General features: G+C 45.3%; 1 protein-coding gene across 9 annotated transcripts in view; it reads right to left on the bottom strand.

Annotated features, from left to right (window-relative positions):
• Positions 1-4150: 4150 nt before the first annotated feature.
• Positions 4151-16889, bottom strand: part of hth (homothorax) — a 118081-nt gene continuing 105342 nt past the window's right edge. For 4 of the 9 annotated variants that reach the window (XM_065482957.1, XM_065482956.1, XM_065482958.1 and 1 more), the window contains 3 exons: positions 10753-10820; positions 8528-8702; positions 4151-6333 (listed from right to left, as the gene is read on the bottom strand). In XM_065482957.1, coding sequence (XP_065339029.1) covers positions 8539-8702; positions 10753-10820 — 232 coding nt within the window. In that variant the 3' untranslated portion in view covers positions 4151-6333; positions 8528-8538. Of the gene's footprint in view, positions 6334-8074; positions 8458-8527; positions 8703-10623; positions 10683-10752; positions 10821-16889 lie in introns of those variants that run through there. The other 5 variants (XM_065482950.1, XM_065482954.1, XM_065482953.1 and 2 more) reach the window with 5 other exon arrangements.

Below are 16889 nucleotides of genomic sequence, written 5' to 3'. Positions count from 1 at the left end.
TGAATACACAATTAGAGCCGCAAGAAGAGTGAGAGAGATCCGTTCTCTCGAGTCCAACCAAACAACAACTAGCGAGGTATTTTTTACCCTCCTTCGGGCTGCCAGTCGCCAAAGCCCGAATTTGATTTCGTCCCTGAGGACTGAATTTAACGAGAGACATCATTATGCGGATCTCTCTCTCTCTCTCTCGTGTATATTTTTCGCCAGGAAATTGGATACGTGAGACAAATGCATTAGCCGCTGGCGCGAGATATGTGCAAAAGTGCTGTGGTTTGAAAAATTGTTATTATCCTTTGTTCCCGCGCCGCGCTTTTCCTCTCTCGGATCTTTTTACACGCGCCGCGGCCGCATTAATATCACGTCTAATGGAGTCGTTAATGAAAATTATAATCACTTCATTAAAATTATACACGTCGACGGTGAGCTGGTTGCTTTTTATATCGTGCGCTGGAAGCCGGGGCGGCTTGTAGCAAGGGGTGTTGCATTACCGACGTCACGCGGGCAGAGATCTATCTCGTCATTGTCAGAGACTAACATTACGCCAGGGATATCATCACTTGATATGCGCACAGCTTGTTAGACGACCGCCTAATAATCGGCCTAACAATGCCATTGAATGGTTCCAGCGATCGAGAAGGCTCCTTTGTTGAGAGTAGTTTTTTGTTCTTGCTCAAGTCATAGTCATTTGTCAGGCCAATTTTATTATTTATGAAAAGCATGGCAATTTATTTTTCTGCTTCAAATTAATTTAAAACAGCTTAGAATATAAAGTCAAAATTTGATATTACAGGTTTTAGAATAGCAGGAATAGCAGAATTCAAGGAAATAATATTAAATATATACATAAAATATTTACTAAAAATCAGAGCCTAAAATTGCGGCAGCCACTTCTAACTGTTTAAGAAATTTATTAAAATTTGGAATTCACCAGTTGCATAAACCCTAAGTGTTCGAAGCCGCCAACAGATGGTGCCACCGTAGACTTTCGATTTTAAGGCACTTCCGCTGTGATTTCAGACTCACTCTAGCTACTGTGCATTCTTCAATTAATTTGCTAATTTTTGACGTGCTGAAAACCAAAATCGGTTCAGCCAATCGCCGTAGAATCATGAAAAACTATTTTTAGAAATAAAAAAATCTTTACAAACGTTTCTACGGCGAATGGCTGAGCCGATTTTGGCTTTCAGCACGTCAAAAATTAGCAAATTAATTAAAAAAAGCAAAATAGCTAGATTGAGTCTGAAATCGCAGCGGAAATGCCTTACAACCGCTTAAAACAAAATTTTTAAAAAAGTGTGTGGTTGCGCCATCTGTTGGCGGCTTCAATAACTAAGGGTTTATGCAACTGGTCAATTCGAATATTAATCTATTATTTGGGTTTTGAAAATGTGTTTCAATATTTTTAGTAAAAAATAGAGCTTTTTATTTGACCCTCAATTTTCATACATTCATAAAAATGAATTCTTTTTCTTCTGGTTTTACGTTAGATTTAACTGCAAAACTATTTAGGTTCATAGTTAGTGTCAGACGAGTAAAAAATGATTAATTTATCCAAATATAACAAATTAATTAATTGTCTTTTAATTAGTAGAAATAGCTGCACTGTCAAATTACCCCTTTCTAAAAATCATTTGTCTCCGGAGGTGTGCATTACAACTTCCCCTTCTCGCCGCTGTTCTCTTCCCGCTTTGCACCTCCGTGGATGTTGGTCGCAAAAAAAGCGACGTGCTGCCGCTTTATTGCCGATCGAATGAAGTTGTTGTTCGCCAACAATTCGGCCGTTTCCCATTGTGCAATTGCCGGCGTTCATTTATTTATTTGCCACGGCAGCACGTGACACACCGCAGGAGATGACGCAACCCCTTGATACCTGCCGTTCGCCCCATGGGGTGTATCGGCGCAATAAATATCGTCGGGCCACGCAGTTTAGTCGGAATTGCGCCACCCGCCGGGGGGCCGCATGACTTCCTACCGTAATTGGCGAGCTCGGCCCGCCACTGTCGACGAATTAATCTCGAGTTTTTCCAACGACACCGCGCAAACCGACGTGAACGTCGCGATGAAAAACGAGCCACGAACCAAACCACGCGATTCCCGCTGTCAGCGTGCAGCGCGGAGGGAGAAAGTGAGTTGCATCCAGCCTGACACACGTGACGAGCAGGTTGCATACACTGCACGACCCGGTGTGCATTCGCATCAAGGGCTGTGATGTGGTCGATGCTAGCTTTAAACCTGTCTGTCTATTTTAACGTTGGGTTTATTTCAAAGTGTATTGTTTTCTTGACAGTTATTTGATGGCAGCAAAAATGTCGAGGGAATAGATCGTGGCACTCGAGCCAAATTTTCCTTAATTTGATTGACTTATCGAACACGTTGGTTATAGCAGATTAACACAGGACAACAAATTAATTTTATTTTAATTTTTGTTTTTAATAAGAGGAACAACAATAAGACTTAACAACAATCAAAACATGATAAAAAATCAAGGAACGTAGAGACAAAATATAGATCTTGACAATTTTATTAAAAAATTTACAGCGAATGACCTTGTTCCCGCAGCAGATTTCGATTATCCTCCTCCCTATCTATCCATCGGTGTGGACCTAATGACGGAGAAACTCGTTGTTATCAAATAAATTAATCTTTCTGGCGGGTAGAAAGAGTTCGCCATTCGAATAGCACAAAATCTTTTCATTTTAAAAAATTTCATAAAAATTTGCATAAAAATTCATGATAAATATTAGGCTCCCCGGTGGAAAGGATATGTGGGAGATTTTCACGATGTAGATGCAATGCAACTCAATGAGAATAATCAGAACAAATGTTAACAATTATTTTATTTTATTTACGAAGCAGTAGCGTGCAAACTTTTATTCGCCAGTAAATCACGAGGCTTCGTTGACCGTGTTTTCGTGTTGTGCGCAATCAAATTTTTACGATGTTTACACAATTCTAAATTTTATTGAAAGGGGTCAATAATAAAAAGCAAGGGGAAAAGTTTGCAGTCGTTTTTCAAGTTGCGCTGTACTCCCAACATAAATCTGCAAACTTTTATTCACTTCCAGGCGAGCAGCGAAAAGGAAACCGGCAAGATCGCACACATAAATTTACGGGTTCGTCTGGTGGCGCGCGCGCGAGGAAAAAAGCTGCGAGGATGCAGGCAGACTGCTTTTTGCGAGCGAGTGGTTGCACAAGCAGGCAGGCAGGGTTGGTTGCATCCGATTAAACGATTAGGTGGTGAGCGGGCACCGAAATGGCTCGCGCTATCTGGGAGTATCTCCGAGTTGCTCCGCCTCACATTTCGAGTGTGGATGCAGCGGCGGCGGCGGCGGCAGCGGCAGCAGCGCTTCATTCTTCTCGCTCTCGAGCCCCCCTCTTTGATGACGTTGATGCCGCCATGCTGTCGTACAACACACACGCTCCGCGAGCGAAAGAGCCGCGCCGGCACCGTCGATCCGCGGTGCTCGCTTGCCGGCCGGCCGGCAGGACGACTCGACTCATTCACCTGCCGCGGTCCAATTTTCATTGCCAATTAAGCGCTGAGAAATGACATCGTCGAGAATTCGGCGCATGCATGCAGATGGGCAGGCCGCAGAAGCCGCCGAGCCGAGAGTGATGGACGCTAGGGAAGCGCCGGACAATAGCCTCTTGTGCGTCCAAAGCAGCAGCCGGTAATTAATGAGCGCGCCGAGACAAAAAGTAGTGCGCGCGGCGAGGGAGGAAAGCAGCCTTTGTGCTGCGGCTGGCTGGCTTTTTGTGCCTGCTTACCTTGCCCAACCGCATCCCCCCGAGGCGGCCCATTCATCCTGCACCTACAACAATCGCGCCCCATTGTTGCACGGTCCGTCCTTTGTCTTGCTGCCTGCGTGGGCAAAGTAGCCGAATCAAAGTGGCAGGTGCGCCACGTGATGAGAGATGACGTTGATCGCAGTGGGGCTCCAGCAAGAGTGCTCCTTTGTTTTGCTCTCTTTGCTATCACTCTGTCATGTTGTATCTAGCTATTAGGACCGGTGTCGCTATCTGTGTCCCAAGAGATACTGCTCTTAAAACAGGAAGAAGACTGATTTTCAGCAGAGAAAGAGAAATAATATCAAATTTGCAATAGGCCTGGCAAGTTGAAATTTTCGCAAAATAAAACAATCGAGTCATGTCTTTTGTTTTAAATTATTTAAATTGTTTATTATTCAATTTGTGAATTGAGGTACACATTTTATTTCGCATCCATCTTTTTTAAATTATAAATTTGCACATTGAAACAACATAGATAGCACTCTCTCTCATCCTTAAAGTTAACAAACCGACTATTTTTCACAAACAATAATCTTGGCAATGTCCCTATGTAAATTTTTACACAATAGCTTGTTAGGTAATAGCGTACTTACATAACAGAAACAAAACATTCGAAATCCGTCTCGAGTAGTAAATTACAATCAATAAGAGCTGGACAATACAAAAAATTATCCACAGCGGCGGCAGAGATTTCTATATCATTTACATAATGATTTTTCATTTAGAGTGTGTGTCTCGTCTTAAGTAAAATCTTCACCTGAGTGTTTCGGAGATTTCGAGAGAGAATATAAGGTAAGAACAGAGATGTAAAAAGGGCCCGTCTGTCTGTCTGCGTTTGAAGAGGTTGAAGAGGGGAGGGTGGCGAGGGGCACGAAATCATACCAAGTAACTTTTCGGTCAACAGAAAGCTGCTTTGTTGTATGTATCACGGCACAACACTGATGACGATTGCAAAACAAGAGGACAAGGAGAGTCATCTCGAGTAGTCTCGTTTCTTTCGTATTTGCAAAGCTATAGTTTTCGAATATCAAAGAGCGCAGGAGCTGCAGGAGATAAAATGTCGCGTGGAAGATTAAACATGATGATGATCAATGGTGATGATTTGCGTTCTACATTCCTACACACGCCGCATCTTCACTGGGTTGCATCGCACTAATTCATTTTTAAGTTTACAACATTCGTCTCCGTATTTATTTGTGTTTGTTTTTCTTTCTTTCTTTCTCTCTCTCTCACTCGTTCTCGCAACGAACAGAACGATAAAAAAGGTATTCCGTTTCGCCTGAGGTACCTTGTAAGTGAGTGTGTGTGTATGTGGTTGGTCGTGCCCGTCTCGATGGCCCTCCTGTCCGAATCGAATCGCAGCAGCGGCAGCAGCAGCGGTGGCGGCGTCCGTCCGAAGGCAACAGCAGCTTATTGCTTGTTCGCGCGTCTCGCTTTCAGCAAAACGGCAGGGCTCCTAAGACGGTACGTGTACAGGGTCGGTCGGTCGGTTGGTTGCTTTCTTGCTTGATTGATGAATGTATCACACGCGCGCGCTACTCAAGACGCCTCGGCAGGTCCTCGCAAACACCGAAACAAGAAGGACACCATCAGTTAGTTAACAATTCACTCGCGGATTTCGCTCTGTCTGCTTCCAATAAGAGTTCGTCATAAGTAGTCCTATAGTTCGTTCTCATTACGTACATGTTTGTTTGTGTGTGAGTGTTCGTGTTGTTTCGTCTACGTCGGAGCAGCAGCAGTCTCTAGGATTTAATCAACGCTTACAGAATAAAACGATCCTCGCATTTATGCATTCATTCGAATTTTAAACAAACGCACACGCGCGCGTACACACACACACACACACACCGCAAGAGTTCTGTTTGTTTCTTGTTCGGCGGTTGTGTGTGTGTTCTTTGAAAGAGCGTCCGTGGCACGTCCCTCTCTTGCTATTTATACAAACACGCCGCACGCACACGTATACTGGATGTATCTGCTGCAGAAATTTCCTCTTCTGCGGTGCACTTCGCCGGTTTTTCTTTTTAATTCATCATTTCTTTCGTCGTGGGTGTCGGTGTGTGTAGTACTCTCTTTTCTTTACTAGTGTTTTTGTTTTTTACGTGAGAAAGTGTATGCTGTGTGTACGTGTAAATTTCCGTTAAGTGTCACGTGTGTGTTGAGTGTGTGTTTGTGTGTGAGTGTGTGTGTGTGTGTGTGTGTAATATCACTACGTAGTCCGCTTTGTACCGAAGATAAAAAGTCGAAATCGGTGGCTCAGCGAGGATTGTTGATGGGCTATTTACATATACAGTACAAAACACAAACGAAACACGTCACTCTTGAGCGAGGAGATCGGAGGAAATAATAAAAATTATCGTATCACGTGGTATCTATGACGTCGTGGTCACATTCTTCATTTTCTCTCATAAATATTTTTGTAAAAAACACGGTGGCAAGTCCCTGGCTCTGCGTGGCCCGCCGCCTCAAGGGTCGCCCTTCATCTCGACAGTGCTGGCGCCTGCTTCGCCGGTGCGGGCCGAGTCGGAACTCATTTGGCAATAACTGCTGCAACAAGAAATCAAAACACATTAATCACCAGAGCACTTCCAAATAAAGACATTAAAATTGCATGCAACGGTATCCTAGCGCTTTCTTGATTATCTGCTCTCAATATTACAATTAAATTTTACTCTCCACGAAAAAAATTGTTTTGACCACGATAGTCCATGTTTTTTTATTTTTTAAGTTGAATCAACAACATCTCAGAAATTTTTATCAAGGACCGGTTTGCACAGATAACAACTTCGAAGCCTAATGAAGCGCACCGAGGCCACGCTTGATTTCAGCAAATTGAAGTGGAAGGGTACAAATTTAATGATCATCCTCGCGAGTCGCACATGCACGAGCCGGCGTTTGGATAAATAAAAAAAGAGTCGGTTTTCGTTTAACAGTCATTTGTTGAGATTAGCTAGCCGAGCAAAGTCGGTGGGGCCGCGGCAGGAGGAGAACCAGTCTGGAGCTTAATTAGTACTGTGGCTGGATATCTCGCCGTGAGAAAATAAGAAATGGACGAAAAGAAACGAGTGGGTCGCGGCGAGAGCTGCTAATCAGCCTTTGCGGGCAACAACAAAGGGTGCCTCTCTCTCTTACTCTATCCGCTTCTCGGCGAATGTGTGGGACGCCGAAAAAATAAATAAATATAAAAAGGAGAAAAATAGTGGTGGAGAGTCGCGCGGCGTACAAAAGAGCGCGTCGTTCGCTTTTACGAGCGTCACATGCATGCGAATAATGAGGTGGCGTATCGCATAAAATCAAAATTCTCCACTCCTTGTAAACATGGCACATAAAAGAGCGAAAAAAGGCAGCATATGCAGCCAAGTTTATAATATTATTGGGCTGGTTATTGTGCCAAGAGAATAAATAGAGAGAGAGAGAGAGAGAGAGAGAGGGAGTCGCCGCCGTTGCCGCTGGCGGCAGTATGTGCAATCAAAAAATTGAAATGAGCTGCTGGATTGCGCCATAAAGATCATTTTTATCCTCCGACGAGCAAGCACTCACGAGAGACGAGTTTCAGGACCGTGCTATCTTGACGACATATCTGCTGAAAAAGCGCGCCGGCGAAGAATATATAGTGTAAGCTCTCTCGATCGCCGCTCGGCTCCTTGCATTTTCATGCTTGATTGCTGCTGATTTATTTGTTTTGATCCGCATACAGCACACAATTTTCCCTATTGATCGGCCGGCGTGTCTTCATTGGATAATAACTTATTACAGCCAAACTGAATCTGCTGGTTCTGTCAAATGTTAATGGCCTGGCAAAATGTCTGATTCGATGTCTTGCCAAGTCACATCCGAGCATATACTGACTAAATACACAAAACAAGGAAAATGCATTTTAATTCTAAGATGTAAAAATCGAATTCGTGGTCAAAACTGCGATTTTTATCTTTTTTCCACTGGCGAGACTACGAATAATATATTGCTATGAGTAGGCGTAACCCTACAGAAAATGTTGACAAATTACGACATATCTGGATTAACAGGAATTTTAGCGATTTTTTGACATTACATTTTAGCAGCCTCATTTAGACTAACTATTCAAGCTTTACTTTATCTGATGTTGTATTTTTCACACGGTTTGCTAATTAACTTTCGCAAGCAAGATGGTTCCTTGTGGAAATTTTGCTCAGTGCAGTAAACATAATGAAAAGCACGCATACTTTGTGAAAATATGTCGACCACTAAACATTGCACATTTCCATAATATCTGACTTATCACTTGCGGTTGAAAAAAAAACTCTACACGTTTTCTGTTTACTTAGCATTTTTATTGCACAATTCATGTATTTTTTATTTTTTTTTGGCTCGGACATAATTGTTCATTCTTTAGTTCCGTCACAACAGTTGGGATCAAATAGTTTGCGAATCGTGAGTAGTTTAATATCGAGAGCCCAAGAACATTTTTGAAATATCTTGTACTCACTAAATCTAGGAATTTGATGCCTATTATTCAAAGTTGGCTAACAAACTTAAATAGCACATGAGGCCATTATGGATCCTTCAAGTAAAAGAGTTTAACTGGTGTATATATTGAGATCTTAAATTCCTGGATAATATTTTTGTCTTAAGCGCAGCACTTGATCTTTTTGCAATCATCAATGATCGGTTTTTTGAATGAAATTCCTGCCGCTGTAAAAAAAAACACCTAGATAAGGAAAACTGTGTATATAAGTTAATGATAGAACGGGTGAACACTCACTTTTGCAGGTGCTACAGATGGTGCCCGTAGTACTGCGCTGGGTAGTGGTACTCGTTGTGAAACGCGGGGTCGCCCGGCGCCCGATGCATCATCTGCGCCGCCTGCCCATCCATCATGTAGCCCATGCTGGCGTCCGGACTGTACGCCCCACTAGGACCTGCGTGCGGCGAGAAAACTGCGTCAACGGGGTCAGATCCCTGTTCTTGTCGTGCCCGACAGACCACCCCTGGCCCGAAATACGCCCTTTAGAAGGCAAAACAACACTTCTACGAAGATCAAAGACTATAATTTGCTTTTTTATTTTCTCAATCAGGGTTATTTTGGGCCGCCCACCCCGTCGGAAAATACAGAAAGGAAAACAACGCATGCACTCGAGGGTCCCACCCTGATTTTTTTTTGCAAAGCAGGGGAAGAATTTCGACTAAACATCGCATGGTGCGGATATAGAATGAATTGTAACATCTTTATCATTTTTAAAGATTGCGGAAAAGAACGAAATTGTAATTTACAATGAAAAAAGCCAGTCAGTTCGCTAAAATGGATTATATTTCAACTAATTTCTTACACACGTGAAAAAATTAAAGACAATAAAATTGAACATCACTTTTATATTAAACACAAGTTGAATTTATCAGTTTGGAAAAAATGAACATAAATAAATGGCTTCAACTCCTATTCAAATATAATAGAACTGACTGTATCACAGCATAACACACTGTTCTGCGCACCAAAATCCTTAATTTGCAATGGCAATTCGAGCCAAAATTCTTCCACGAAGTGAAATTGAAAAATAAAAAGTAAAAGGTGAGTGAGGAGGGTGGCTACATGTTTATGGTAGCGGAACACAACAGGGGCTGCAAAGTGCCAATTCAAAGAAGCCGGTTGCCGTGTCGCTGATTATTTTAAATATGGTCGCAGCGGCACGCTCTCTCTCTCTCTCTCTCTCTCTCTCTGCTTCTTATCAGGCGGCATAAATAACAGCCGCGGGCGACGCAATTAAGGGGTTTATCAGGGTTGGATGAGTGAGGAGCGAATGGATGAATGAAGGAGGAAAGGGGTGTTTCCCGCCTTCGGATTCGCATCAGATAAGCGAGCGATTCCTTGAGGTTTATTGCCGCTTCCGCCGGCTGCGGGTCACACGCCCAGCGAAATATGACGGGGCACGAACGGGGAAAGGCAAAAACACGAGGCGAGTCCATTTCGAGAATTGCTGACTGCAAATCCGCACCCGGCATTAGCGGTGTAGCCAGCCAGCAACCCTCACAGTATTTTTGTGCCGGACGGACGAACGGACACGGCTAGCTGGCTGGCGCACGCGGGCTTAGCACAGAAAGAGAGAGAGAGAGAGAGAGAGAGAGAGAGAGAGAGAGAGAGAGAGAGAGAGAGAGAGAGAGAGAGAGAGAGAGAGAGAGAGAGAACGGGCGAGAGCGAGAGAGCGACCCACCATTACAAATTGACGGCTCTGATGGATGGCGTTTTACTGGGGGAGACTTTTTTTAAGTACAGCCAGCGAGGGTGGAGCGCTGCAGCAGCAGCAGCAGCAGTGAGGGAGCAGAGAAAAATAATTCTGCCGCCGCTGCTGCTTTTATACGCGCTATCTGCTGCGGACCACGCATGGAAATTCGAGCATAAAATATCTCAGGGAGGGAGCTTTTTCGCACAGGCACTTTACCGCCCTCAGGGTGGAGGCTTTCCGGGGTAAATACAAACACACACACACGCGCACAAACAGCAACAACGCAGAGTTTCTGCTGAAATCCTGAGCATGCTCATGTATAGTCGAGAAACTCTGCGTTTGCAACACAAAAATTAAAACAGAAGAGAAAAGGAAGTGTGTCGTGGATCACCATCGCAAGGCGCCGTCCTCACTCAGTCCACACACTGACGGCTCTAACCGACCACGTAGTGTTTTTCACTCAAATTTCTACTGATGGCCGAAATACAAACTACAGTCGCTCGGTTTGATCGGGACCGGGACGGGCACCATTTCGGCCCGCATTCCGATCGATCAAACGAGATTGCAAACCAAATTCAATTCAAATCTACTACTTTGAAAAAACAGGGATGCAGAGCGAATTTTGAAAACCCTGACTTACCCGCTCGGTTAGATTGGTCTATCATGGGCTGAACGATTCGGCGCCTCGCATTGATGAACCTTCAGAGAGAAGACAGAGAAGAGAAAGAAACAAGGGTTAGAGATGTGTTCACGTCTCAGGCTGACTTACCACTAGCACCTGCTCTATTTGATTGGTCTATCAAAGGTTGGACGATTCGTCGTCTCGCATTGATAAACCTGGGGATTCACAAAAACGAAATGCTTTTGATTTAGACTGAATTGGACGGACTCGGCAGATAAGAATGAGTTTCAGACTCTTTCTCAGCACTTTTTGCACATTGCAGATTTGCTCTGGAGAACGCCAGAAGTTGCCAACGTACTTCCCGAATATTTTTTCGCTGAGTTGGTGGTGTGTCATCTAAAGGCAACTTCTGACTCTCTCACTGGTTGCGAAAAAGAGGAGATTTAAAATAAATGTTTCCCAACAACTTTGTCGGGCTCGAGCAAATCTGCAAGTGTGTTGGGAGCTAAATTGGGCGTGTAAAGTGGCGATTCGGAGCAGGATTTAGAATTTAAACATAAATCTCACTTAACGAAATGAAAACATACCGCTCTGCAGGCCACCCACCGGATCCTGAAAAGCATTTTAAATCACGCTCATTCATTCACATTCACTCACTCTCTTTTAGAATGACAATCGCGCGGCCGAATCTCTTCTTGGCCGAAGATCAAAGAACTGGAGTGGCGGCCGGCGCGACACGATTTTTCTCGCCGTACTCTAAACACCACCCGAGGCAGCTGGCGACGCACATAAATAACCGGCCCGTAATGAAATGCACTTTATTAAATTTATAACCGTGTCAGCTGTTTTTCGGTAATTATCGGCGACGCACGCTTGGCTCAAAGGTCGACGACGACGACGACGCCGCCGCCACCAAAGAAGCGAGGGTGGAGGATCGAAGGGGGTGCAGTCAGCTGCGAGTGACAGACCTGCACCCCTCGGCGGCCACCCACCCACTCGCCCGCGTCTGCCTCGCCTCGGCCGGCGAATTTTACAGTGGCAGGGTGAACGAACTGGGCAAAAACACAGCCGGGCACTCGAGCGGAAGCGCAAGTGACGAGAATGTAGAGCGACGCGGATATTGTGCGCCTCTTTCTTGGCGCTTCTCATCCTCCGCACGTCATCTTGCATCACTTCGCGCGCCAACGCTAATCAAATTTGGCACTGGAAGCGATTGGGTTTTCACCTGATTTGTCCCGAGCGAGAAACCGCGCCTGTATTTTTTCCGAATGCACGACTCTGACTGCGAAAGTGAGCCGATTCGGTAATTAAATATTTGCTGCACCTAATATTGAATGCGATCCAGTTTGATTGACTGCAGAATAATAAACTCTTTCTTAAAACTTTTGCAATTTATTTTAATGAGCTAGAAATGATTGGTGCCACCTGCGATATCAGTGCGAGGTCGGCTTTTCATTTAAATCCCGCGCTCGGTTGAAAATAACAGTTTAATCCTATTTACGGCACTCGCTTCATTTTTTGACGATTTTAACACCGTCAGGCAATAAACGTGGGCAGAATTCCGCCGTAAAGATCGAGCGGATTATTCTCAAAAATTGGCAGTGGCGGCCGAGCGGGATGCTCCCCCGCGAGCGTCTGCTCTCTTTTATTCATCATCGGCGCAGCAGTTTTACGAGTTCCCTTATGACCCATTTCATCTATCAACAGGCGCGAGCCCTAAAAAAAAGTAATATTCATAAAAATGATGCCGAGATTGAGTAGAAAATTGCTTCTTATGGTTTATAAAAGAAAGGCGGCTGGCTGGATGGCTGGGGGGCGTGATGAGTTTGCATTCATATAAAAACGCCCGCACCTTCAAGGGTTGCGCTCGAAAGCCTCGAAGCCATCGCGTGTTTGAAACAATGAGTGGGTGTGGCGGCAAATGCTGAGCGCAAAAAACGACAGGGGATGGAAAAATACACCGGCCGCGATAATGAGAGGGGAGAACACCACCGGCCGCGTGTATACGTATTTTATAATATTTCGGGAACAAATAGAGAGAGCACGCCCATGCGAGTGTGTGTCACACGGAATGACTTAATTAGAATGATCGCGATGGGGTTGATAAGGCCCTGATGGGCGTCACTCAAGGCCCTGTCGACACCTGGTGATGAATAGAGCCAACGCGGATTACACTATTGTGTTCGACAACACCTTTGACGGCAATTATTTTTCAACTCCGCGACCAAGCAGTTAGGGCGGCGCCGATTTTGTGTATTGTCAAAGCCGTTTACACCGATTTTTATCCCTGACGCGCACTAATCCCACCGTTTTAGCCAATCCTGAGTTGGAAAATCGATCTCACAATCAGCCGCGACTCACTCAGAAACGGGCTGATTGTAGAGTGAATAAAAATGTTCTGCAAAAGTCGAACAAGGAGGAACTCATTTTGGAAAGGATTTCTGCCGAAAAAGTACCGTAAAAAGATTCAGTGTTCAAAGAATAGGAGAGGGCAAAAAGAAAGGAGCAGTCAGGCAGGGGCTCTCTGGTAAAACTGGAAAATGGCAATTCCCCTCTACACGGAACGACCCTTGGCCATAATTTGTGCTTCTCTGCGTGGTCATTCAAGTGGCAGATATGGGCCATACAGGGAGCCATAAGATGAAGAAATTCACCGGGGGATGCGATGCGCGCCACTGAAACGGAACATCCCCCTCAGACCGCAACGGATATTATGCGAACGAATGCTGCTGCTGCCACCGCTGACGCCGTTCGCTTAAATATTTTCCCAGCAGGTCTCTGGCAGCATAAATCACCCCCGAGTAGTGGAGCTGCCGCCGGGTGCGAAATACAATAATTCACAGCTGTTGCCGTGTGTGTGTGTCACGGGTCAGACTCATCAAGGTGCCAGATTGCCGATTATGAAGTTGAGCAGCAGCAGTTCGCAACAGCCGAAATTTGCTCTTTCGCACCCCTGCTGCAACAACCCTTCTCCTTCCGAGTGTAATTTGTTGCCCTCCGAACACATAATCAGAATTATTTTTTAATTATCCATCGCGTAAATTCTCTCGTAATTATTGCAGCTCAGAATTTTTAATTAAATTTCGTACTCCCTCCCCCACCCTGTGTCAGCAGCCGAAATTGCGGCGGGTGGTTCGTGCTTCTGCTGCTCCTGACGCGATTTGGCTCGAAAAATTTTGATATACGCGACAATTTAATTTGCCGAATTAAAACGGACTCCGGAGACAGATTCAAACGGCGCTCGCGTCTGGCGTTTGTTTTTCATTAGTCCCAAACGGAATTAGAGTCTGGAATTCGATTGGGGCTCGCGGGACCTGGTAAATTGGTCATCCATCAAGCGGGGGTGGCTGGAAAGGGGTGCATGCCTAATTCGGCGCCATGATTACAGTTATTACAACGAGAATGAGTTGTACTTGTTTTATTATTAGGCGGCGCGACCCTTTTTGTATAGTTTCCTGTACAATTTCCTGGCGATCATCAAATCCTTTAAGTCATTCACCCCCTTCGTCCCTAATGAATAGGGGCGGCAATGGAAAAATATTATTAGTGAGGGAGAGAGGGCGAGAAAGGGTTGAGCGCCGGCAATATTGAGTTGTGTTTGACCCTATGGTGTTACGTTACTAATGCGATTTTCGAGTCTCTCTCGCGCTCGCTCGCTCTCTCTCTCTCCCGGCCGCCGGGCCAGTGTTTGTAATCCAAGGCAGTCAAGTGAGAGGCTAAACAAATTGCAACGTGCGCGCGCGATCGTCATTAGCCCGCCAGGATTAGCGCTGTCGCACAATTAAGCATTTTAAAACTAAAACCCCTCCGCGGCACGCACGCACGGAATTTTCTCTGACTCGTCTGAATTACTTTTTCCTTTTTTCTCTCGCTTTTTAATTTGAATAATTTTGCATTTTGTCCTCGCCACTGTAAAAGCTGCCTTTTTTCGTAATAGTAGCGTGGCTCGCCTTAAGAGATTACCCGCACTACTATTTTTGGCTCAACTATAAGGGATGAAAAGGAATAGGTTTACGCATCACTAAACATCCGTTTCCTCGCTCGCTCCGCTTCTCTTCTCTCCGTTATTTTTAGTGTGCGTATCAAACAAACCTCAAAATGTAGCACGCGTCGCCGTTAACAATTTCAGTCTCAGCACCAAGCCTCAGCGAGCAACGAAAGCGAAACTCACGTCGTAAAAGTGAAACTGGCAATAATGAAAATGAAAACTCGTGAAAAAATATTTCTCCACGCTATTCGCTTGCGTTGTTAAGTTTCCACATTCATACATAAATGTTGTAATGGTCGGTAGAGAATTATTTCCTCCCCTGGCAATTGTCTTAAAAGCGTCTCAATATAATCGCAGCGCTCGAACAACAAAGTGCATTTCAGTAAACTTAAGTTGGGAAGCAACGAACTTGCCGAAAGTTCACGTCCGAGTGAATCCGTGACAGAAAATCAATCCCCGGAGGCGAAAATCGATCGGCACGCCAGGGAAATACACGAACCAACTCAATTTCAGGGAGAGGCCGGCGGGAGTGAGCGAACGAGCGGGGCGAACGAGCCCATAAAGGGCTGTGTTGATCAGTGGATACGAGCCAGGGATGACCCTATATGGCGATTCTTAATCCCGGCCGCGCAATGGCGTGTGAACTGCCGGCCAGCCGAGTGGCCAGTCCAACACCCGGGTAATGACGGCAAGCGAAAATTTAGGCGACCGGCTTGGACGAGGTGCGGAGCAGGTTGCCTACCGCCCGAGACGTCCAGGCGCGCGAGCAGGAAAAAGAAAGCATCCAGCCAGCCAGCCGGCTACACGGGGCAATTTCATTGAGCTGCCTTTTCATATCACGTGGTACATTCATCACTCTCTTTACAGAGGAACCCATCTGGTAGCGACAGCGAGCGTACTTTGGAGCAATTGCTTTTTCAGCACAGCCAGCACCATAACTTGCAGGGCTGCTACTGCTACTGCTGCTGCTCTTAATCTAATGCCACGAGAGGGTGGCGGAAATGTTGTTTTTAATACAATGAAACGAATTCGGCAGCGGGGGAACGACGAGGAATGCTATGCCTGCGTGAATTCGAAAGTTTGCCGAAATGAGAGGAGATAGGCATCTGAGCTGAGCTGCGCTGCGCTGCGGCGAATGCATCATTGTGACAGCCGCGTTATTATCGTCGCCCGCCGTTCTAGCGCGCGCAAGTGAGCCCCGGGTAATGAGACAAAACTCGACTTTATATGTTGTACCCAAGTGGTGCGGTGGTGCCGCTGCCGTGGCACATAATAACAATGCACGCGGCAGGTTGATTCCTGTCTCGTGATATGCAGCGCTAATCTCGAATGGCCGCGGGCGCAGAGCAAGCATTCCGCAAAACGAGCGCCAGTACGTGAGACAATTCCATATTTGCAAAGGCATGCTATATAGAGATGGAGTTGATTGTAACTCACCCTCCTAATATTTTAAATTTAATTGAGAAAGAGCATAGTTATATCTGGTTGACTATACTAATTAAATTGTTTAGAGAGCAGGAAATTTCAATGAGATACAATAACCAAAGTAGCTGCATTTAATTTTGACTTGCATTTTCATATTTTTTTCTGCGCTAATCAATAATTTCATATAGCATTAGTGCCTAACAAAGAGCACTTGTCCGAGCGTGTGTGCCTGATCGCTTCAAAAATACTCCGCGCTGCAACTTATCATCATTACGCCGGCTCAGCGAGGACAAAAATGGTTTTGTAATCCAATTAATATTAACGGCCGCACCATTAATGGCGCATAAATCTACGATTAGGTGGTTCGCTCGGCCAGATAAATCAACAATTAGCAGCTCGCACTCACAAATACAAAACGATCACGCGCGTACACAGTTTTGAATAATAAAAAGTTTGCAGATGGCTATCGTTTTGACTTTTTGCTTCCCGCGTGCAGAAAAAATAGTGCATGCGTGGCGCTGACTGCGCGGGACGCTAAATGAAATTCATTGTTGCGAAGAAAAGCACAAAATCATGTTTTCGTGGGCGCGGTTGCCGCTGCTGCATTCGTTTTACCTGCTGCGTTAATTTCCACTGAGTCAGCACATTTTGATTGGTGCTGCTCGTGCTGATACGCCGACGAACGATTCCCAGAATTAAAAAGCAGGCTAGAAAGGCCCGCACCAGCAATTTACAAATCCGCCCCACGTGTTTATGCGCTGTGCAAAGCCAGTGGTGCAGTGTCATCAAAGGGGTGAGAGCAAACAGCCAGCACTCTCGCTCGTCTTCGCGTCAGCATATTTCACGCTACGTGCGCCGCTCATTGTGCCAC

This window comes from Cloeon dipterum, chromosome 3, assembly GCF_949628265.1.
Source record: "Cloeon dipterum chromosome 3, ieCloDipt1.1, whole genome shotgun sequence".
Lineage (NCBI taxonomy): Eukaryota > Metazoa > Arthropoda > Insecta > Ephemeroptera > Baetidae > Cloeon > Cloeon dipterum.
This window is presented reverse-complemented; position numbering and strand designations above follow the sequence as displayed.